General features: G+C 38.3%; 3 protein-coding genes across 4 annotated transcripts; 1 reads left to right on the top strand and 2 right to left on the bottom strand.

Moving 5' to 3' along the window:
- The first annotated feature begins 22 nt into the window (after positions 1–22).
- LOC5505948 (endoribonuclease LACTB2) lies at positions 23–5,619 on the top strand. The gene is made up of 7 exons (XM_048733981.1): positions 23–316; positions 2,108–2,274; positions 2,716–2,942; positions 3,406–3,558; positions 3,805–3,876; positions 4,205–4,286; positions 4,705–5,619. The coding sequence occupies exons 1-7, from the start codon at positions 144–146 to the stop codon at positions 4,749–4,751; spliced, it is 921 nt and encodes a 306-aa protein (XP_048589938.1). The 5' UTR covers positions 23–143; the 3' UTR covers positions 4,752–5,619.
- Positions 5,616–13,146, bottom strand: LOC5505946 (TATA box-binding protein-associated factor RNA polymerase I subunit A). Of its 2 annotated transcripts, XM_048733980.1 has the most exons (9): positions 13,000–13,146; positions 12,300–12,417; positions 11,667–11,877; positions 10,993–11,196; positions 9,809–9,966; positions 8,493–9,028; positions 7,606–7,739; positions 6,873–7,169; positions 5,616–5,947 (listed from the first exon to the last, which is right to left on the bottom strand). In XM_048733980.1, the coding sequence occupies exons 4-9, from the start codon at positions 11,036–11,038 to the stop codon at positions 5,802–5,804; spliced, it is 1,317 nt and encodes a 438-aa protein (XP_048589937.1). In that variant the 5' UTR covers positions 11,039–11,196; positions 11,667–11,877; positions 12,300–12,417; positions 13,000–13,146; the 3' UTR covers positions 5,616–5,801. The 2 variants fall into 2 exon arrangements, with proteins under 2 accessions (XP_048589937.1, XP_048589936.1); XM_048733979.1 differs by lacking the exons at positions 10,993–11,196; positions 11,667–11,877; positions 12,300–12,417; positions 13,000–13,146 and adding an exon at positions 10,081–10,244.
- A 949-nt stretch (positions 13,147–14,095) lies between these two features.
- On the bottom strand, positions 14,096–23,210 carry LOC5505928 (thioredoxin domain-containing protein 5). Its single transcript, XM_001626640.3, has 12 exons — positions 23,017–23,210; positions 22,247–22,334; positions 21,913–21,971; positions 21,678–21,777; positions 20,509–20,630; positions 20,012–20,096; positions 19,540–19,626; positions 18,910–19,068; positions 18,748–18,830; positions 18,394–18,481; positions 15,845–15,886; positions 14,096–15,424 (listed from the first exon to the last, which is right to left on the bottom strand). Exons 1-12 carry the CDS (start codon positions 23,160–23,162, stop codon positions 15,299–15,301), a joined length of 1,185 nt encoding a protein of 394 aa, XP_001626690.3. The 5' UTR covers positions 23,163–23,210; the 3' UTR covers positions 14,096–15,298.
- Between the last annotated feature and the right edge of the window lie 4 nt (positions 23,211–23,214).

Here is a 23,214-nt window from a genome sequence, read left to right on the forward strand (position 1 = left end):
TTTTAAAAGGAGGAGGCAAAGTAATTCGTAAGTTGTTGGAGAATTCTCCGCTGGAAATAGAATATTGAAAGTAACAGAAAAAAAAGTTTCAAAAAGTTCTAGACCCAGTGTACCATGGTCCCACAGGAACCCCAGTGTTGACGATGGGAAACAAGATGGCGGCCGCCGCGGCAAAGCTGTCTGGCGCAGCAAGCAATCTGACTCCCATCCCTCACATAGAACAGCTTTCACCCAGGGTAATCAGATTGCTAGGATGCAACCCTGGGCCTTTTACCTTGCTGGGTACTAATACATACATTATTGGAACGGGAAAAAGGTAAAGAAAAGTTATGACCAGTTAGCTTGATGCAATTGTCATTTGAAACCCCCACCCCCATGGTCCCGGGGAAGTGTGGGGATAACGTGGGGGCTTAGAGCACTTTTGAACGAGAATCTGTAGTGAGGGGGTGGGTTAATTGACTGTTTTGGACTCTAAGAATTGTCCCCACCCTAGAGTCTTGGGGACAAGTGAAAAGCGTCACAAATGTTTTTTGCAAAAGTCAAGTCATCATTTCCATGTATCAGCATGTGGCAAGCTGCACTGCAAAATGTGCGAAAACCAATATCAATGATATAACCAACGCCAGATGAAAATTATTTATTTTTCCATTTTTTTATTAACTGTTATCTTCATAGTTATTGGTAATGTACTTGCTGAAGTGTACTGGCTTTGAAAGATAAAGGCTTATTTCAGATGACTTGACTTTAAATGTCAGGTAGTTGCCTATAGTTTGTATTTCGAGGGGTAGGGGCATTTTACCGCAGTGTTGTCACAAGGGGGTGGGGGCTTTTCTCTGTTTAGTACAGCGTCAAAGTCTATACCCCACCCTTCCCCGGGGACCATGGATGTGGGGGTTTCAATTGACTAGTGCATTATGCACAAATCATTTGAAACCCTCCTAACCGGCTAACCCATAGCTGTCAACTCACCCGCATTAGACAGGTGTCACAACAGTTTGGATGTCATCCAAAGCCCAGTTTATGTGAGAATCTTCATACATTCTCTGCATTGGCTTTTTTCAAATATTTACCGTACTTCGCCCAATTTCACAGGATTTCTGTCTAAATTTGGTTGACGGTTGCGAATCCCATGGTCCCGTGGAAGGATTAAATAACACATATTTAGTGTATTTCACCTGTTTTCACAAGATTTATGTCCATGTTGGGACGACAGCTATGTAGCCTATTTATATCTCTGACATTTTTGTATTGTTGAACCATAATATTCAAGTATATTCTGTAAAACATGGTAATTTCTTTTGTAATAGCTTATGCATTTTCCAAGATGGTGGAATGCTTTTTCCAATTTTTATTTGTCCCCACCCCTCCTCGGTGGCTAAAAGACATAGTAGACACATTTAACTTATTCAAAATTAAATTAAGCATATTGTCTCAGGGAAGTCTATTCTAGTGTAATTAGCAGTCAATACTGCCACACCCTTGGGACAGATTCTGGTTCAAAAGTGCTCTAATCTAAGCTCCCATTAACCCCACACTTCCTCAGGGTATTTATACCCTAGTGTCAAGCAGACTTATATCCTCCAACTCGCCATACTCCCTAAGATCTAAGCGCTCACATAGTGTGGTTCCGGGTCGCACGGACCGTTTTTCCAAATTCGTCTCAGCGCAATATGCTGGGGATTTAATGTTATTATGAATTATGTATGGTGTAATGTATTTTGTAGTTAGCTGACCCTACCGGTAATTCAGTTGTAAAAGAACTGCAAACGGTTGAAATAAACGAGCATTATTATTATTATTATTATCAGGTCCATAGGGGTGGGTTTTTTTAAAGAAAAATGACTATTGCATTACTCTTCATTCTAAGATAGAATAAGACAAGGCAAAAAGGATGGCACACAAATGGAAAGGTCCTACCTCAGAGGTTCTAAACTCATCATGAAGGTCCAGAATGGCTATGAGAGAGACTACCATGTCATTTTTCCTTTAAAAAAATGAGATGTGCAAAGAGTGGAAGCTTGCTGTTTCATGAAATGCACAGAATGATGTTTAAGTGATGTTTTTCTTGATCAGAGCTTGCCTCCTTATGGCTTATATTATATTTCAGGCGGATTCTAGTTGATACTGGAGACAAAGGAGTCACTGAATACATCACCAATTTGAAGGAGATACTATCAGCATACAGTATTAGCATACAAGAGATCTTCATAACACATTGGCATCATGACCATGTCGGAGGCATACCCGACGTTCTCCATGCACTTGGAGAGGATGGTAGGATTTCACAGTTGTTTGAGACTCTATAACAGTGGCTGCTGCAATCTGCAGGCACGGATCCAGGAAAAAAAAAACACGAAAAAGAACATTTTTAAAACGAATGTTGCCTCAATTAACAGAATGATAACTTCCTTCGCGACATTATTTTGAATGATAACTTCCTTCGGGGTACCATTCTGAATGATAACCCCCTTCCGGTTATCATTAAAAATGAGATTTTAAAAAATTGTTGGGTTGCCAAAAACATTCCTACTTGGAGTGCCAAATTCTAAAATTTATTCACATTTACTTGTTAAAACCCTAGAGAATTGTATCCATTCTAAATGATCACAGTCAAAAAACACCTTTGTACCTGACACAAAATATAATATAAAACTCCATTTTTCTGGGAAAGATTAAGGATCAAGGCCTCATTAAGATCTGTTCATTTTTCTACAGGTAAAAACATGATCATTTCCAAGTTTCCAAGAGCTGGCTTCAATGAAAATATAAAAGACCATGCTGCTGGCTACACCTTTATACCCGATGGCCATGTGATGAGGACAGAGGGCGCAACACTACGATGCTTACACACACCCGGCCATACTACTGACCATATTGCTTTGTATTTAGAAGAAGAGGAAGTTGTCTTTTCTGGGGACTGTATTTTGGGAGAAGGAACAACGGTATGATAGTCATCCTTGGGAACCAAGGGCCTAGAGTGAACACAAAGGCATATGATTCAAACACATTCCCAGGATTGGCTAAGGGGGGGTGCGCAGTCATAGGTTTCATATGGAAAAAGCACATATTTCATATGGAAAAAGATTTCTTAATAAGAAATAACCCACTTTTTGACTGCCAAGGGGGAATACAAGTGCACACCCCTGTGTACGTGATTAGGGGGAAGGGGTCAGATCCTGGATCTTGGATATACCACAAGGGAGGGGGGGGGGGGAGAGGAGAAAAGGCATGATAAAAATTAGGGGGTGGAAGAGGGTCAAATGCTTCCTTTTTGGTGAAAGGCGGGGCGGGGGGGGGGGGGGGGGTGGAGGGGATGTGCTTCCTTTCTGGTAAAAGTTGGGGGGGGATGTCAGTCTCTAAGCAATAATGTATTGGATGCCACACTCACCAATGTCTTATCCACAGGTATTTGAAGATCTCTATGATTATATGAAGTCCTTGGACGCACTGCTCAATCTTAAGCCTAAAGTTATCTACCCCGGCCATGGACCTGTTATCCCAAACCCAATAGAAAAGATCAAGGAATATATCAACCACAGAAACATGAGAGAGCTCCAGGTATATTGCACTGAATAGGGTGATTTACCCACACATTTTTTTTTTCTGACAACATTGCAAGGTTGTCAGGATATGTTTTAGTGCTTTCTCGCATCTTTAAGGGTTTGACCCCATGTGCACACTGTCAAACGTCTTTGATCCAGTTCCCTGTCGACAGCATCCCAGCTTTTAACCCTAATACACATGTAATAGGATCTTGAAAAGAATAATTAACTATTCTGAACCACTGTTTTTTCTAATATACAGATCTTAGAGGCTTTAATGAATAATAACGGGGTACCGATGTCCTCAATGGACCTAGTGAAGAACATTTATACGGTAAGTATAGATATGCTGGACAGGATAATTGTGCTTAGTCTCTGAAAAATGTGTTGTCAGTGCAAACAGAAAGTAAGAATTGGCAAATGAAAGTTAAGTTAAGAATGTATTATTGAGATTCTTGCATTGTCAGAGATTATTCATGGCCTTATTTCTAATAATAAGTAGTAATAGTAGTAACACCTAGCCTACTGTAAGTACTGCAATATACCATTTGCACTGTCAGTTATTTTATTAATTGTTTATAGAGCAGTACAGTAAGTATTGAAAGTTTTTGTTAGATTTTGAGTAATTGTCTAAGCTCTAGCTGGTTGCCTCTTGTTTTTAGGATATTTCATTCCTGTTGCGCAAAGCTGCTGAACAGAATGTGAATCATCACCTTAGCAAACTAGAAAAGGAAGGGAAAATAGGTATGGGCATATTTTCCACTGCAGTTTTAACAAAACCTTCTACTCTTTAGTGCAGCATGCACTACTGAGGCCACCGCCAGCAAGCATGCAAGGATCACTATTTTGAGTGACTCATACTTCACTAGGAGATTCCATCATGCTCTGTTTTACACTGTAAAAATTCTTTCCCTCACTGGTTGGCCAGTACACTAAGTTCGAACATCTCTCTATTGAGTAGCCAACGAGGCCCCACAGCACTGAGCTTCACTGGACAATAAATAGAGACGTTTAAGGGAAAACATTTAAGGCTCTGGGACCAGGGTAGTTCATGTCAGACTAATAGCGTGTTTCTTGTACCTTTATTTGCCTTATTTACTTCACCAAACCAAACTATCATGTTGCACCTTAATGAAATTTTGAACTGTTTCTTCAATTTCAGTTGCAGTAGGAGAGGGGAGCAGAGTTAAGTGGAAGAGCTCTCTATAGTACATGGAAAAAAACAAGCTGGCTTGATGGGAGGTACTTTAGTCCTGTAAAAAAAAGGAATATATGGAACATGAAACCCATGGAAAGGTTACATCTTAACATCATGGGTTTGTGTGTGGATCTGAAATTGCTTTGGTTAGATTGTGTGTAATTCAGGTTAGAATCATGAATAATAACTCAAGATCATAAATGGACATTAAATGGTCTAATAGAAGTGTCTAATAGACCAGGCTACATCAGAAGGGAATAAACAGCCTAAACCCTGACAGTTGGCTATGTATGAGACAAAAGAGGCTTGGGAGAGCAAGCTCAGAACACTTACCAATGACAGGTAGCCTGATAAGAATGCTGGGTAAAATAACTTGGACTAAGCTAGGTCATCAAGTTAAAATCGAATAAACCAATGAAAGAGAATATTTAACAAGCAGTTTATAAATAAGGTTAATTTTATTACCTGTCATTTTTGTTTTTTCTAACACATGAAATTCCTGCAGTTTTCAATATTCAGCAAAATCTTCTAACAGCTAAAAATTTATTCTGGCTTCTGTCATTTCAAATTCTGGAAGTGGATTTATTGGCTAACACTGATAGAAATGGTTTCCAATCATGCCAATTCTTAAGGAGCTGATCAATAAAAAAACACCCAGTGTGATTCTATTTAAATTATGGTATCCATGCAGAAAGCAGTTTTAGTAGCTGGAAATGGTTGACAAGAGTTTCCAGAATTTTGAAAACTGGTAGTAACTAAGTAACTTAGACTTACCACCCTTGCATTATACTTTTTAATAAGTCTTTTTCCCAGACATCTGTAAGTTTTTATAATAAGCCTCTGTAAAATTATAATAAACACTTTCACTAGCCATGAAAAGTTCTCATTCTTTATTCATGTTTGTTTAATTTTTAAAGGCATCATTGAAAGTGTTTTAATGACAAGGCAAAAATACAATGAGAATGCAATTATTGGCAACCATCAAGACACATTTGTAACATGACAATTTTGATGATGTATGACATGACAAGTGGAGAGGATATCAAACATGGGTATTGTATTTATCTGTCTTCATCATCCTCATGCCGTCTTTTTCTTGATCTATCTGATGTTGATAATGATGAAATGACTGATGAGTCTGAACTCATGCAAAGTGATTTTCTTTGTTTCTTGACAAGTTTCCTCATTCTCTTCACAAAGTAGTTATCTTGAATACATGGAACAGAAAGCAAATTAGAGTTTAAAAAAAAACGTCTGCCCCTTTAAGTGTTAGTCAGGTAAGCTAGTCTTGGTCTTATGTTGTATGGCTCTCTTGGAAACTCTATTTTGTTAAGAAAACAAAAGAAAACTAAAGAGAATGAGAGAATGTACTATCTGATTGACACAAATTTCACTAGAGTCAAGTAGCTTGAAATAAAAAACTAGACTTTATTAAGTGCAGACCTCTGTAAACCGCCGGGAGAAAACATGCTAAAAGTAAAGCTGTACGACAAACTACGACAACTTTTATGTACAAAAGAGTGTTAAAGAGCTATTGTATAAGGAATATTTGGGAAAGTTTTTGGAGTCCATTCTCTACAAAAACAAGAGCAAAAATTGTTCTTGAGAAATCAAACACAGCGGGCGATAGTTTGAATTGAAAAATAAAATTTAAAAACAGCGCACGCTCGCTGTTTTGAAATGGCGTCATTATTGTGCGCGTGGGTACAAACAACGAATGTGAAATATTCATCGCTTCGAAACCTATCTATTCCTTGCTATTTTTCGTTCTGTTTCAAGAAACAGCTGTTGATAAAGCTATGTTTGCTTCTATAGTGTGTTTTCGGCCACTCTAAAACTCTATTGTAGTCTTTTGGGCTCTCACACGGACCTCTGCACTCAGTGATGTCAAATGATAAATGACAGCTTGCCTTAGGCAAGTCCCTTTTATAGTGTGCGTTCGTGTTTAAGTATTTTAAAGCACACCTAAAAGCATGTGCATAAAAGTGCACTTCAGAGCACGACATAATCCTCCTTGTTACAAAAATAGTGTCAATCAAAACGTAGGTCCTTGTATGTTAATTGGTTAGTTTTCTTTGCATTTGTTTCATTTGTCACAGAGTAAGCCTATGTCAAGTTGATTACTATCTTACCTTTCTCCAGAAATCTTCTAGCAACACGATACTTGCTAAATAACAAACTCCATTCAGACTGGAAATCTGTACACTCCAGCTCTGCTTTAGAGAAGTGGTACTCTGGCCACCAATCTGTGCGCTCTTCCCAGAGACCTTTTAACACCAACTCTGACCAGGTATCCTGGTCAAACAACTGGTGTGCTGCATCCAGATTGTCTGATAATGCCGACCAAGTGTTAAGACATTTTCGACTGTCAAAGTGGTCTAACTTGTGGAACAGAGTGACAAGTGACTTCCTGATGGATGTTTGCTCTTCTAAAATACAAAGAATAATAAAAAGATGAGGAAAATGGATTTGGCTTACACCAGGCTTGAGAAGATTTCAATAATATAAAAAAGAATTCAAGCAAACAGCTACTGGGACTTGAAGATATGACCAAACATATAATAATAATAATAATAATAATAATAATAATAATAATAATAATAATAATAATAATAATAATAATAATAATAATAATTATTATTATTATTATTATTATTATTATTATTATTATAACTTGTAAGATTGGGGGGGGGGCAAAATACAGAAACATTGAGAATATATTGGGGGCACAGCCACGCCCCTACTGGTCATTTCCTTATTATGTTTGAAAATATTTTTGGGGAAGCACATGCCCCCAGTGCCCCACCCCCTGGTACGGCCCTATAATAGTCATAATAAGTCTGTAACCTTGTGTACAGTACTTACTTTCATACCCACTCAGTAGCTTGCAATACTCCTCGGCTAATTCTGAGGTGGGGTCGACATGTAAAAGGCCTTCTAACACACTGATCAACTGTGGTCTTGGCCTTATATCCCCCTTTAAAAAGTGGTACAAATACCTGGTAGAAATATGTCACAGAAATAAAAATACACATCACTCATAGATGTAATGCTTGTTCAATAATGAATTCAAAATAGTTTTATTTGCTATTCTCAGCACTAGAATAAGCATTTAGAATTTGATGTGCTTTGTTTAGATATAATAAGCTAAATAAGAAATCAAGAATCTAAATAAAGAAACAATGAAATGATCTAAATAAGAAATGTAAAAAATCACTAGACTTTTTATTGCAGACACACACCATAAGGTTGTGGCCTCATGCCAAAGGGCAAATAAAATAAGTATTTCAATGAAAATAAGCCTTTCTGACAAAGCAACTTTCTGGCTGTTGTATGTTGTGTTGTGTTGCCCTGTTGTTGTTTCTTTTTATCTTAATATAGTTATATCTTTTTTTGCCTGACAGTCATGTAATCTAGTTTAGTAATATTTATTTATATATATGTTAGAAGGGAGTCCTTCTTTTATAAGCCTATGGCTTCTCTGGACTCCCTTGCCTACTCGATTTTATGAATTGTAATACTATAAAAAATACTGGCAAAAATAATCTGTGAAACTGTGAAGTTTGCCAACCAAAAAGTCATGTGATCTGCAAGTCACCTATTGATTTGTTAACTTTCCTCTGAAACAATCATAATATCCCTAATAATACCAGAAGAATCCCCTTATATACAGAATGCATCTCCCACATTTACTTATGAGTATTTAGATTTTCTGTTTTCCAACAAATATTCAGGCTTCCTACTTACTGTACCTGTGAGTATTTGGATTTTCTGGATTTTTGTCTCTGTATCTTGTCAGCATTTTTATAGCATCTTCATTCTGGCCATGAAAAACCAACAATTCTGCATGTCTGGTTAAAAACAAGTCCCAGATTCCGTCACAGTCAACAAGCCCATGAAAATATGCCATTGCTTTTCTGCTATAAAAGACCAGTTCCTTGAGCAACATAGAATTGTGCATTGATCCTGCACCCTCTTCCACACTATCGAGCAGGCCTTGTAAGCTGCTATGATCCTCAAGTTGCATATTCTTACGCTTCCAAAAGATGTACTCAAATAATCCAAGGTATCCATGAACAAGTTTGTCTTTACTGAATGGCTCAGAGCTTGCCTTATCTTTAAGTAGTTCATAAGCCTCAGTAAGGTCATTGTTTGAATGAATGAGGAAAAACCCCAAGTCTAGTAACATCTCTCGTTGGTAGGGAGTGCAGATTGGAAAGAGGTATTTGTAGAACTGGACGACACGTAGGGGGTTTCCAGGAATAGATTTGAGAACTTCTGTTCCAGTCTGGAAGTAAAAAAGAGTTATACACTAAGAACTCAGAGAAAAGTGCATAATCACAAATGATATTATAAAAGAGGCATACCAGGTCGATGTCATTCATGTTATACATTGTTGAGAGCAGAGCTCTGTAAAGAAAACTGGGCCATAGATTCGTATTGATCATTTCTAAGTTGAAAAGAATGTTTTGTAAACACAAAGTTGGTAACAACAAACTGATTGTAATTAGTTTTCTAAACACCAACAAAAATGATATTAAAAATAATACTAAAATACAGCATTAATTTGAAATGAATCTATTCTAGAGCATACATACCAAAATATTTTTGTTTCAAAACCTTTTCAATATCCATTTGTTATCTGCCCTCTTCAAAGAGGAGATTGGCAATTCAGTTGTCTTTACAGTGGCTATGTTTTAGACATCATTTCTAACTTGATTCTATTGTTTTGCTTCTTGTTAACAAGCTTTGCTATTAAAAGAGTCCAGAAGGAATGACAACTTACACACATCTATTTTTTCTCTTTTGGAATCAAAGGACACTAATTTATGTAGCTTTTTTAATTTTTATTTAATTTGTATCTGTCTCTTTCAACTCTTTCCCCTTAGTCTGTGTGTCTATCTGTGTATGTGTGTGTCTGCTTTCTGTCTGTCTGTCTTTTGAGCTTACCCACCCCGCTTTATCCTTTACACGTGTTTATGAAATGGTTAAATTATGAAATTTTCCTGGGCCAGAAAGCATATAAGATATTGTACTGCAATTTGCAGTTGTTTGTAAGTTTACGTACTCTCCATAATAACTCTGGGACAACTTTGCCTCGACCACACAAACTAATCACACAGATCGCTGCGTCTTCAAACCGATGCTCAAGCAAAGCATCGAGCAACAGTCGTGCTATCTGGTCGGTGTGCAGGATAACGAACATTCTGTCCCATCTTCCAACCCCTACAAGCGCATAAAACAAACCGCAATGGATGAAAAATCAAAACAGAACAACGTTCTGTTCTCAAGTTATTTGGCTATCTATTTGACAACAACAAACCACAAAACTCTACTTACATGTTAAACGCTTAAATCTGCAAGCTTGGAGCCATTGCTGCTGGAATATGCACAATTGGTAAAACACCGGGAAATTGACAGGTCGTTCTATCAAATTCGAGCCGAGCCAATACTCTCGGGTTCCCGCCATCTTGAATTCTACCCATCAAACCTCGTGCGCAAACCGCAATTTTTTTTTTTTTTTTTTTGGGGGGGGGGGGGGGGGGGAGATTAATTTATATCTTTTCATTGATTTGAGCTCTGCGCTCTACTGCACACGACGAAGTCTATTTGGACCTTGGACCAGGCGCGCGCCTTTATACCGCAGGTATTGTTAACTTGCAAAGGTTTCGAGTTATGACCGAGGTTGCTTTGTGGATTTAGAATATGTTTTACCCGAGAAATTAAAACATATAGTTCCCGTTTGCTATGGCCGGCGCGATGCTTAGTGGCTTAAAAATTCCGAAAGACGGGCTACGAAAGGTAAAAAATATATTTTGCTCCTAACGGAAGCGGCCCTTACTTTGCGCGGCCGTATTAGAAAAAAAAACTACTAGGAAAGATGGGGATCTGGGTTGCCCGTTTAGGAGGGGTAAGGGGGGGAGGGGGGGGGGGGGGTTCAGGGTAAAAGTGAAAGGGATGCTCGCTGGAAATTCGAAAAATACCCCTAGAAAATACCTTCATAACCAACATAATTGACGTGCGTAAGGTAAGGGAGGGAGCTTTTGTCCTTATGACTGCGCACCCCCCTCCCCACCTCAGCCGATCCTGGGTACGCGCCTGGGAGGCGTGCAAGCGCAAGAGAAATATTAAAGGGAATTGTTTAACCGGAAAGAAACTTCTTTACAACACTGTGTATGCGTACACTGTATTAGCTTTACAACACTGTGTATTCGTACACTGTAATAGCTTTACAACACTGTGTATGCGTACACTGTATTAGCTTCGCCCACACACGCGTGGCTGTAGTCATCTTCATCACAAGCTTGGTTGCTCGTCTCCAATCCCATGGTGCAATTGGATGAGGATTGCAAAGCCTGGCTGCTTTGTTGTCCAGCCCAACATTCTCCGTAGAACTCCACGGCAATACGAGTGTAGCCACGAGCTTTGGCCAACTCAGCACAGCGGCACACCAAACTAAAGTACATAATAATAAAAGTGTTGATGATTATAATAATGATGATAATAAAAAGAATAAAAATGATGATGATAATAATGTGGTCTTTTTCCTCCTGAGATGATAAAATGATGAATAGAGTACTAAATGCTAAATGAACAAGGGGAGTTCATAAAGCCTTATATATTGCGCCCAAAGGTTTTGTGTGTACTCACTACATTTTCATCACTTTCGCAACACTTCATTTTCGCGTCACTTCGCAAATATTTGGAAAAAAAATAAAAAATAAAATCAAAGTGACTCGAAAATAAAATTGTGATAATTTACGGAATAGCAGGGCCGTAACAGGGTGTGGTGCACTGGGACTTATACACTCCCCCCACCCCCCGTCACCCACCCCCAGGAAATGACCAGTAGGGGAGTGATCGTGGCCTGATACGACTCTGAATAGTGGTCAATAAGTTTAATGGTTTTGTTTGAGCCCTCTCACCCGTTAACCGATGACTGCCAGTTGTTCCAATCAATCAGGTTGCCGTACACGTTTGCAGGGCTACTCGAGTCCCGCTCGTTAAGAAGCAGATCTGGAAAAGCTCTACTTCCATTGCTGACTCTTGAGTTATAGCAACCCACTTTTTGGACGACAGTTGCTAGGTCGCATTCCGTAGGGGCATACCCTGAGCCATCTCCGTCAATTACCTGGCCTAGTTTAGGAAAAATAAGAACACGCGCATAGTCAGGATTTTCCAGGGAAAAGAGCGCATTTATAAGATAAGATGCTTAACTTTGTTATTGGCCAGCGCCTTCCCCAAGCTACCCCTGAGTGCTGTGACAGCATGTCTAATACTTTGCTTGAAAGGAGCCAATATATGTCCCTTGTTTTTTGGGGTGTTTTTTTTTTTTTTAAACTATCGCCCGCCCCGCTCCTCCGTTTCCATAAGGCAGGCGGCGTACACCCCCCTCCCCTTTGAGACAAATCCTGCAAATCCTGGTTACGCGCCCTAGGTGGTCAGGATAGCGAAATCCAGGTTTTCTTGCCGAATGGAAAACTCCAAAGCCTACAGGTAGGTAAAGCTAGCAGATGTTTGCGCTGTTTACACGGGCTTTAGTTTCTACGAAAACTCACCTAAAGTAAGAACACAACAACAACTTAAAAGCAACACGGGCAGAATCATCGTTCGATAAAGACTACACATAGTCTGGGTCGACGACTGTCTGGTATTTCACCGCAATGGCCTGAGTATCTGTGTGAATTAGAAATAATCTCTAAAAATTGACGTTTGAAGTGTGTCTGATTTGTCTAAAACGCCGTTAATTTCAAAATTGTGTATACAGTGAAGGTAACTAAGGGTATGTCCAGGGCGTTACTAGGGTGTAGGAGGGCCGATAAACTTAAATATATTTTACAAAACGTCGCCGACAATAATAGCTCCAAATAGCTGAAAATCGCCGGCTTCCTTTATCCAAAAGCTTAATCAAGATACAAAGTTTCAAAGTGATTTTTCTAAAGATGTTGATTAGTTTAAATGTAGCTCTTGCTCTAGATTAATTAAAAATTGAGTATGTTCGAGTATTGTGATTTTTTTTTCAGAACAACGCGGGCATTATAGAAAAATTGTGTGTCAAAATCAACCCATTGTTTTGGTCAGACGACTGTTTTTGCGCGATTGTCGTAGTTTTTGCACTGCTTTTTATTAAACATCCTTGTTTTATCTGATAACGTTGAATTGACTTATCGACACCAAATTCAAAAGTTATATTGGGATTTTGAAATAAAAACCGGCCATTCTTAAAAAAAACTTACTACAAGTGTGTCGGATACTTACCTCTTTCGCTAGGCAGATGATCACATGTGGCAGCTATCGCATCTTTGCGCCAAGAAGTGGGTAATCGCCGAGATAAATCAAACAACATTAACACACCCGCAGTCAGTATTGATGACATAAGAAAATGGTAAAAGGTTTGGGGAGATAAGGAATAAAGATCACCGCGTTTTTCAATGTTGCGCGAGCTCTCGTTACTGTCGAATCCGTTGTAACGTGACGCCGCATTTTCAAAACATCGATTTGTTTTTGTCTTTTGGGATTTTCTGTTCCGCCAGTCAAATTATTCTAAGCCAATCAGATTCTTGCCATCTCTTGCCTAGTTCAGTTACCAGGCTTTCTGTCGCGACACTGTCTGGTTTTCGTCCAGGGGGAAGCCAGGGAAGTGCACAAAGCGAGACTCTGATTGGCTCAGAATGGTTTTACTTCTGAAAACGCGGGTCGCGATACAGTAATAATTTCCAATGGCTAAATAGCTTTTTGGTGTCTGTCATTCAAACTAACAGAATCGCATTCTGTGCTTCTTTGATTGGTTAGCGCATTGAAGAGGAGCCGTGATTGGGAAACCATTTCGGTGCTGGCCAATGAAAACAAGGACTTTGAATGACGGAAGCCAAGAGTTAGCAATATTGAAACGGCAGTAAAACTGCATTTTCGAATTCTGACCAAATTTTTTCAAAAGACGTAAATATACTCTTAGTTTCCAAAGACTTTTTTTATGAACACCAGTCAACAGAACGGAGAGTAAACATTAACGAAACGCAAGCGCTGGAACCCCGTAAAGGTTGTTTCCCACTTTGCAACTAAACCTTTACGCCAGTATGACGTGTAGGAGAAGTAATGGGATGAATGGGAAATAGAGACGGTACAATCCAGTTGTCGGTCATCGCTGTGATTTATAGTCTTAATAATGAAAAAAAAAATCTCCATATTTATCTTTCCAGCCAAAGATAAACATTTTCCGAGTTGGTGAAAGGTTTCATATCAGACCGGAATGAACGTAGATCAACAAGACCGGTTTTGTTTGCTTTATTCGTGATGTAGTTTTAACATTTTAATCACTTGTTTTCGGATGGAGCTGTCAAATTATCAAGACCGGTTTGGTTTGTTTTATTTTTAATGAAGTTTTTAACATTTCTATAGCATTTGTTTTCTGATTCGTACCCTTCTTCGTGAAGTCAAATGTTAGGATACGTGGAGTACACAAGACGACCTATTTGGCTAAAACTTTGAAAGAGTTCTAGCACAGGCGCCCCAAGTTCAGTGGTCTTCTCGTATGAAACGTATTAAAATAAAATAATTAGTAGTGGATTTTGGTGTATAATAAATGCTAAAGTGTTACAAAAAGTCTCTGTGTCGTCTTCTTCCCCATTTGAGCCGTTTTGGGAGTTCAGAGGAGGGTCCGCCAATACCTCGAACCCGGGGTTCGAGGTATTGAGAGACTTCTTGCAAGACTTCAGCCTTTATTTATACAACAAAATCCACTACTAATTGTTTTATTTTTAATACGTTTCTATGTCCATATATAAAATGTAAACCACTAAACTTGGGGCGCCTGTGGTTCTACTGAGCCACACCTTTGTTAGTATCATATTGCACACACACATGTTTGCGTTACAAAACGGTTTTCCTGAAAGACCAGAAATGGAAAAAAAAATCAAACGTATCTTTCAACTTAGGATATGATTGAGTTATCAAGTTTAAAGTTGTTTTTTTTTGTTCGTGTTTTTTTTACAAAGAACATAAAAGGCAAGATTTGAAAACCATTTTCAAAGTATAACCCATGGTCAGCCGTGCTTAATTATATTATTTTATTGCGTCTGATATACATAACATTACGACTATTTTAAATTTGATTATTTTTTTGCATCTGATATATAACATTTACGACAATTTCAAATAGCATTCATCATAACGATCAAATAGGTTTTATATTGAATTGGACAGATCATCATCATTATTATCATTATATTATCATTAAAAATATTATCATTATTTGTATAAATTTCAATCTCATAAGCAACATTTACTGTTCTACGATCTGGTGAGGCAAAAGTGTTACTCTAAATACGCGACTTGGGATACCTGCGGATTATTGTTCTAGAATTCTACTGGCATACATAATGCTGGCTCCCTGTGTATTAAGTGTTCTAGAACCAGCATGCAGGGAATGGGAGCCCTGTGGATTCAGTGTTCCCGTCTACAAACTCCAAGTGGTCACCCTTTGGACCACCGTTCTACGCGGCAGACGCAATGCAGGGTCTAAGATTCATTGTATTCCCTGTGGGCTCCCTGTTGCTCCCTATAGCTCATCTTTGTCGTGGTTTTGCATGATGAATCGGTATAAACTGTCCAGGTCCCGGTTACCGGAATATTCCTTCTTCTGTGCACCATCCTTGAACAACATTAGCGTAGGGTAGCCATTTATCTGAACACGGGAAATGAGGGTTCAACAGGATTTATTTGAGGAGAGGACTGGGGGGCAGAATGATGTTCTTCGGGAAATTTAATAAAATACCCAATTACCCCTAAAAATACCTGAACACCATAAAATGCTACCCTAAAAATACCCCAGAGGCAAAAATTATCCCTAAAAAATACCGAAACGCAGATTGCGTTGTATGACAAAGTATCGAATGACAAAAAGTGTTTTGTTTATAAGGCACAAGTATTAAATAATATGGAAAACGTTGGCTCATAGCACCTCTAAAAAATACCTCTTCTAGTCAACACTGGCACATGGTGTATTAGACAGTGCTTTTCAAAACTCCAATGGTTTAGGGCATGGGCACTGTGTTTACTGGCCTCCTACGCAGACATATTTTTGGCTAAAAATTGTCACACTTACCCCAAAGGATTGACAAAGAGATTCTTCTTTTGTGCAGTCAACCTGAAAAAAAAATGCAAAAAAATTAAATGTGCTTCACATGATTCAGTATAATGGGGAGGTCAAATATATTGCATACAGATGCCAGAATTGCGGCTTTGTATGATATAAAAGATTCTGACTGCTCAATTCACGAATAGTGTACACCCACAAGCAAACACCGCATCCCCTAACAGTTTTAGTGAAATCACAATATTAGTACGCCAAAAAAAATTTTTTCTGGTCATTTTCCAAATTTTTGGCTTTTAAATCTGGCACTTTTGGCTTCCAATAGACTAACTTTTAACCTAAAAGTACAGTAGGTGAACCAATCAGAATGCAGCATTTGATGATAGGCAGTTAGTGTGATTTGACTAAATAAACACACACTCACATCACCCTAAGGGAAAGTTCATTTATTATCGTGAGGGGGGGGGGGGGAGGCGTGAGGATTTTGATAAAAGTGAGGGATAAAAATAGTTGCCCCCCCTTTCAACTTCAACTTTATTGTACATAATTACATTATTTTTCTTTTATGTGCTAACCTGCTAATAGAAAGGCTAATCTAGGCGGGTTCAGCTTAAATAATAGTTACAATAATAGTTACAATAATTTCAGAAATAACAAACACAGGACGAGCAAGACGAACAGGTACACAGAACATAAAAAAAGAGAGAAAAATGGGAGGAGTTTAGTTTTCCTGTAGAGAGCAATGTTTGTTGGAGGAATATATCAAAGTTGTTTTTTAGTTATTTAAAACGGTATCCTACGTTGAAACTGCCCTATCGAGCTTAAATAGCTTTACTTTAGTCATCAATTTGCTTTAAGACTTCAGGAGTAACAAAATAGAAAAAATAGATAAAACGTGGCTTAAACAGGCCTGTACCCAGGATTTATTTTTCTTTGGGGGGGGGGGGGGGGGGGAGGCGTGCGAAATCCGAAAAGGTGGACCTAATTTTTTTTTTTTTTTGGGGGGGGGGGGGCTCTGATAAAAATCTGGCCACTCCAGAAAAAAAAAAAAAAGGTTTTTTTCGGCATTTGCATTTCTCCACGGGACGTTTATGGTCGGATTTGGCTACATACCAGAGTGATCTAGCTTATGCTTTATAGTTTTGTCTACAAGTGGACCTTCAGCCGTTGTTGGGGGGGGGGGGGGTTTGCACCCCACGTTCGCACCCCCTGGTTACGGGCCTGTTAATACATATCCTTGACTCCTGGATTGTGCATGCCAACCAAACTGCCCCCAAACCGTGACAAGTTAAACCAAGAGGTCTGATTTGACACTTCGTCCAATTATATAGTGTAGAGACAACTAGGCATTTGTAGATTGTGCTCGGCAACTTTTGGCATTTTGAGCAACTTTTCCAAGGACCAGCAACCAAGGGCAACTTTTGCCTTCCTTTACAACTTCTGCTGCTCTGCTGCTATGATAACGGGGGTTTAAATATCCAGCGCTTATATCGAGCTTGCAAGGGATGCTGGGGCAACTCTCATAAACCCACAAGTGCATCGATCTCTAGGAAGCCTAAAATCTGCGTGAATGATGGGAAAAACAGGCAACGAAAGAGCGGTCAATCGACGTTGTCAAATACAACATGTGCTACGGAAGCGTGTGCGAAAGCGCGTAATTTGGCTTTTTCCGCGTAATCCGGATATCCTTCGTAAGAGTGCGATATTTCGAACTGAATTTCGAAAAAAAATAAAATGATTAGGCGTTCTTTGCTTAACCACGAAGGCCTAGAACTAAAAATAAAATACCTTTTTTAATTGGCTGGTGGCTAGGAGCCAATGAAAACTTGCCTAAGATATTTTCACGCAAAAAAATAATCTTTTCAAGTTATTTCGGTACAAATTGTAGTTTGGGCGTAACAGTTGATATTCCGTGTAATTTAGTGCGTAATTCAGTAAAGAATCCCGCAAAATTTTGGTTTTTAAAGAAAAATGTATTGCAAAATCCCGCGTAATTTAGCGCGTAATGATTGATTTTCCGCGTATTTTAGCGCTTACTTTAGCAAAGAATCCCGCGTAATTTTGAGTTTTTTTTCCGCGTATTTCCAGAAGCCCTGTATTTATATTTTAATGATTAATTAAACATATTTTAATAATTGGAAAAAAACATTTTATGAAATTGTTGAAATGAAAACAAGCAAACAAATATGTTTTGGGCATTTATCTAGAACAAACGACAGTAGAGAGCGAGCAACTCTTTTAATTTCTGGTGGCAACTTTTGGGATATATTAGCAGTTTTAGAGCAACTTTTGGCCATATTTTCAAGCAACTTTTCCCAAATTTAGTAGCACAATCTACACATGCCAAGAGACAACACCCAAAGGAATCAGTGACCGCCCCTTTTAAAATCCAAACACTTTTGATGCCCCCCCTTTAGACCTTGAACATTTTTCGAGCCCCCCCCCCCCCCACAGTATCCTCACGCCTCCCCCTCGGGATAATAAATGAATTTTCCCTAATCAATTTAAGTCCATCTTGGAACGAATACCCTATTTGACAGACAGACAAATGTAAATATCACCTTGGCAATCTTTGGGCCTGCGACTTGCTCCGCACATTTGTTGGCAAGCTGGTCCCAGACAGGGGCAAGAATTTTGCAATGGCGACACCTGAGAACAGACATAAGCAAACCACATTAAAGGCAGCTATGACACAAGTTTTCCTTGGGCCAAAGTTAAAAAGAATTCTTAAGTTAAAAGTGAAAAACAATTCTTAAGTTGAAAGTGAAAAACTAGCCAGAGAAATCCCTTCCCAAATTTCCTGGTTCTGTTGTTCATGATATATCCAAAGAATAATAGATAGGCAAACTCCATAGAAGTTACTGAAGATGCATATAAGACAACTACAAACCAGTCGATTTTCATGTGATACTAACCATGGGGCATAGAACTTGACGAATGTAGTTCCTAATGAGACTGTGGTATCAAAGTTTTGGTTGTTTAGTTGATACGGCTTTATCTGCAATATGTTAAACAAATAATAGCTGTTATTCAGAAAAGGGTTGTGTCATTGTTTGTGCTAATTTCTTCATTCTTACCAAATCCGCTGCGTCCATGTCCATGTCTGTGGGAGGAACTTCCTCAGCCGTCTCACTCTTATCTGTTGTTACAGTACTTAGTAACCCATGCTCTGCAATCTTGAGCTTTACATAGTTCTTGAGGTCCTCTAAGCTGCGCAGGCCCGAGTACCTATCAACCTGGACAAGAGACAAACCACTGTGTTGAACATTCAACTTACCGACTCACATTGTGATAAATTTGTGCTAGAAAGACTGGTTGACACAGTTGGTGGAGCACTGGTCTCAGAACAACACCACTGCAATAAGATGTGTTGATGTTGCAGTATGTGGTAGTGCTAGAGGAAGGGGTTCAAGACAAATCCAGAGACATTTCTAGGGGGCTTGTTTATTCAAAGCCAGCGCTGTGTTTTTAGCGAATCAGGGGCATGCTTCAGTCTTTGCATTTTTTATAGTTCTAAAACACTCTGATACTTTTTATGGAAAACCACATTATTTGATCCTTAGCACCAAATTTTCTATGCTTATCACCATTCTCATAGCACCCGTTTGAATAATTCTGTCACCTAGCAACCACCTGTCCCTTTGTCCACTACTCGTGGCTCTTACACTTATGTTCTGAAGTTTAAACAATAGGCTACAAACACTCACCTCCCGTCCATTTTTGAAGAGTTTAAGAGTTGGGAAGCCATTGACACCATGCTGAGAACACTTTGAACCATGTGCCGTACAGTCAATCTTTAGAAGAAAACAACCAATGATCTGCCTCACATTTCTTTTAAAGCTGTGCTTAAAACTGTTTTTTACCAATATGTGCAGTACACAACACTTTGCACAGAAGCAAGGGTTTTGTTTTCAAGCATAACCCATGTGTTGGAAATGTAGAAAAGGCAAATCTTGATGCAAACTGTACATGGTATAGGACTGGCTCATCTGAAAATCCAGTGACAGATCTGGGGGACATGATGACTGCCCCCTCCCTTTGAACTGTAAGTTTAGAAGAAACATGGAGCTAAAATGCACAAATGTAACACATACCATGTTTTATATTTGGTGCCCAACCCCACCCTCCCCTGGGATAGCATCCCCCTACTGGATCCATCACCCCTGTGTTGGGTAATACCTTGGAGATGGTTATATCTGCATTGTCCTTGAAGTCTTCAGCAAGTCTTTCCCAAATTGGCGCCAGCTTGATACAATGGATGCACCTGAAGAAGAGAAAGAAAAAAGTCGATCACAAATACCAATAAAATACCATTATCACTTTTTCATTGTTAACAAATATTAACAGTCTATCATGACCGCTTAAAGCTGATCGCTCATCAGGAAGGGCAAACAGTAGCTCACAACAAAATATGGAGCAGGCGTGTATACAGGGGGCATGCAGAGTGCGTGCGCACCCTTTGGCGGACAAAAAGTAGGCGATTTCTAAATAAGGAATCCTCAAATACTATGCTTTTTCCATTTGATACCTATGACTGTGCACCCCTCTCAGCCAATCTTGGGTACAAGAATTACTCGTGAGGTCAAAATTTGCCCCTATTTCAACCAATCAGATTTATACGGTTATATACTGACTTGAACTAATTTTGAGGAAAAATTACGACATTTCATACTAACCAAGGGGCGTAGAATTTCACAAAGTGCAACCCAAGCTCAATGTGCTTGTCAAATGTGTTTTTTGTCAGGATATGGACCCCAGCTTCAGAGGTGGAAAGTCCTTCAGAATCTTTGCTTTTTCCCTGGAAAATAAAAAATTCTGTAACAAAACTATTCAAAGTACATTAAGGTCTTGGTAAAGGTAAACGACGTGTCCGCGGAAAAAAATATTGTCGCACCGCAATTTTCACTACATGTACAAACTATATATCAAATAAAAGATAAAAGATTGAATTATCTCCTGCAAGTTTTATTTTTGCAATTAGCTAATTCCATGTTTAAGTTTTGAGGCCTCAATCTAAAAGTATGGAGTTTACTAAAGAACGTTACGAACCTTCACGTTATTGCACATGCACTTGCACGTAATTGCATCTCAATGACAGATAGATGATCTACCAAAGGGGGTGAGGACTTTTTGTTATTTGACACTGTCAACAAAATATCACAAATCAAAGTTGGAACTCTCATTTCTGGCAAAATTTGGACACGAAAAGTGCTATAAAAGCGATCTTCAGTTGAAAATCGAAAATTTGCTCACACACTTTATGACATGGCATAATTATCTATCAGATCCCAAAAATTTGAAGGCGATATCTTAAAACCCATCGCAGGTTGCGCCTGACAAGCTTGAGTTCTTGCCTCAAAATAATATGCAAGAAAAGTCAAAGATTTGGTGTGAATTCACTGTCAACAGGTCAAGGAAAACAAAAAAGGCCCATTTTAGCCGTCTTAGAATGTGATTTATGGAAACAATTTTTTTTGCAAAAATAAAGTTTAAGAACTATTGATACAGGTTTTGCAAAAAAACACAAAAACAAACAGTGGTGTCAAATTTACCTTTTACAAGACCTTAACACTTTGTCATGATCACCTTCATCATCATATAATCACCACAATTCCCATCATGATAAGCAAGCAGTAGCATCATATTAAAGATTACCATTCTCAATAACATTATCATCATCATTATCATCAATACCATTAGGTTTTTTATCCAGTATTATCACATCATCTTCATTCTAATCACCATCATCATGTTTTAATCACTGTTTTTGTAAGCAAATCACAGCCAACGTGATCAACCACATAATCCATCCAGGAATAATCCCTTTGTCCTACTGCATGCCTACCTCTGGTTTAAGGACTATTTTGTCCACAAATACTTTCATATCTTCTGCATTCCTTCTTCCTGTATATCTTTTGATATCCCCGTCATAATATAATTTCATTCTAAATGACAAAGAAGAGACAAAAGATACAACTGAGATTTTTGTATAACTGAAATAAAAATTACCCTTCATTTAGATTTAAATTGCTGATGATACTAGATGCTTGAAACACAGAAATCATGACTCTACAACTTACGTAGGGTATGCTCTGATGTTTTGCTTGACACAAAGATTAACGTCTGACGTACAATCAACCTATAAAGCAAACAAAAGCATAACCAATCAACAAGGAAAAGCTAAAGTAAGCTGGTTCCTATTTCAAAAGTATCAGGATTATGCAAACAGCCCTTAAGATTTGTTGATTTATACACAAAATTGCAATAGTTAGTAGTAAATGTGACTGAGTGAGGATTTTTTCGAAACCAAGCTAAGACTATTGTTATAATTCATTTTAACAATTGCTCTCTGACATCTATAAGCAGAATTTTTGAATTTGTCAAATTGTCATTACTAAAAAACATAAATGGCACCTTAGCAATAGTAAGGTCTCTCTTTTCTTTGGAATACTGTTCTCCAAGTGCCTCCCAGGCTGGCATCATATTTTTGCAATGCTCACACCTACAACCAAAATAGAGAGCATCAGTCAAACACAAACTGTTGTTTGCTTATGTTAGCAAAGGATTAATGTGCTCAAAGAGAAAATATCACAAAAATACAGATTTTGAGAATGGGGTAAATAATACAATAATTTTATCAATCAATAAATCATATATTATCTATGAATCGTAGCAGAAAGTATTTTGGATTATGAATTATTTTTCCATGCCAGAGCTACATAAATAAACAAAAACAAAGTTTAAAAATAACAAGAATTGAAAAAAAAAGAAAGTATTTTTAAGACCTAGCTCAAAAATAAGAAAAAGTGCTTAGCATTGCTTATAAGCATTGTTTATAAGTTGCTTATAAGCATTGCTTATAAGTTGCCTATGTTGCTTATAAGCATTGCTTATAAGATTTCAGTCTAAAAAATATATAATTTGACGTGCTTTGCCTTCATTGGCTCCCAATAAAGCTACTGAGTTCTACTCTGCAGGAGAACAGCCGGCTGCTTGCACAAGTTTTTCAATGTTAAAAAATGAAATTTTAGAACTTCATATGCTATAGAAAATATAGCCATTTTGTATCTGCTTCCTGCCATGTACGTTGTAAGAGAATTTAGAAAAAAAGATCATCAAAACAGATGTCTCTGTGACCAGATGAACACAATAAAGAACACAAAAACATGGATAATTCAACTCACCAAGGGCCATAAAACATGACAAAATGCGGAGTACTGCCCATTATTTTGTCTTCGAAGTTTGCAAAATTAAGAATTTGTACTCGAGCGTTGATAAACTGCAAATATGAATAAAAAACATACAACAACAAAAACACACCGGCCGCCATTTTGAACTACCACCACAGGGTGTCCCGCCAGTGCCACAGGAAACCCGTAGAA

Source organism: Nematostella vectensis, chromosome 11 (genome assembly GCF_932526225.1).
Source record: "Nematostella vectensis chromosome 11, jaNemVect1.1, whole genome shotgun sequence".
NCBI lineage: Eukaryota > Metazoa > Cnidaria > Anthozoa > Actiniaria > Edwardsiidae > Nematostella > Nematostella vectensis.

Excerpts from the sequence above, each read along its gene's own strand:
- LOC5505928 (XM_001626640.3), bottom strand. The coding sequence starts at position 23,162 with ATGGCGGCCGGTGTGTTTTTGTTGTTGTATGTTTTTTATTCATATTTG. Across the intron at positions 19,627-20,011 it reads CAGATATAACCATCTCCAAG|ATTGACTGTACGGCACATGG; the intron begins GTATTACCCAAC and ends TTTCTTCTAAAG. Across the intron at positions 15,425-15,844 it reads CTCTTTGTCAATCCTTTGGG|ATAAATGGCTACCCTACGCT; the intron begins GTAAGTGTGACA and ends TCCCGTGTTCAG.
- LOC5505948 (XM_048733981.1), top strand. The coding sequence starts at position 144 with ATGGGAAACAAGATGGCGGCCGCCGCGGCAAAGCTGTCTGGCGCAGCA. Across the intron at positions 3,877-4,204 it reads TAGTGAAGAACATTTATACG|GATATTTCATTCCTGTTGCG; the intron begins GTAAGTATAGAT and ends TCTTGTTTTTAG. Across the intron at positions 4,287-4,704 it reads AGAAAAGGAAGGGAAAATAG|TTGCAGTAGGAGAGGGGAGC; the intron begins GTATGGGCATAT and ends CTTCAATTTCAG.
- LOC5505946 (XM_048733979.1), bottom strand. The coding sequence starts at position 10,210 with ATGGCGGGAACCCGAGAGTATTGGCTCGGCTCGAATTTGATAGAACGA. Across the intron at positions 9,967-10,080 it reads CAGATTTAAGCGTTTAACAT|GGGTTGGAAGATGGGACAGA; the intron begins GTAAGTAGAGTT and ends ATGCGCTTGTAG. Across the intron at positions 7,170-7,605 it reads GCTACTGAGTGGGTATGAAA|AAGAGCAAACATCCATCAGG; the intron begins GTAAGTACTGTA and ends TTTGTATTTTAG.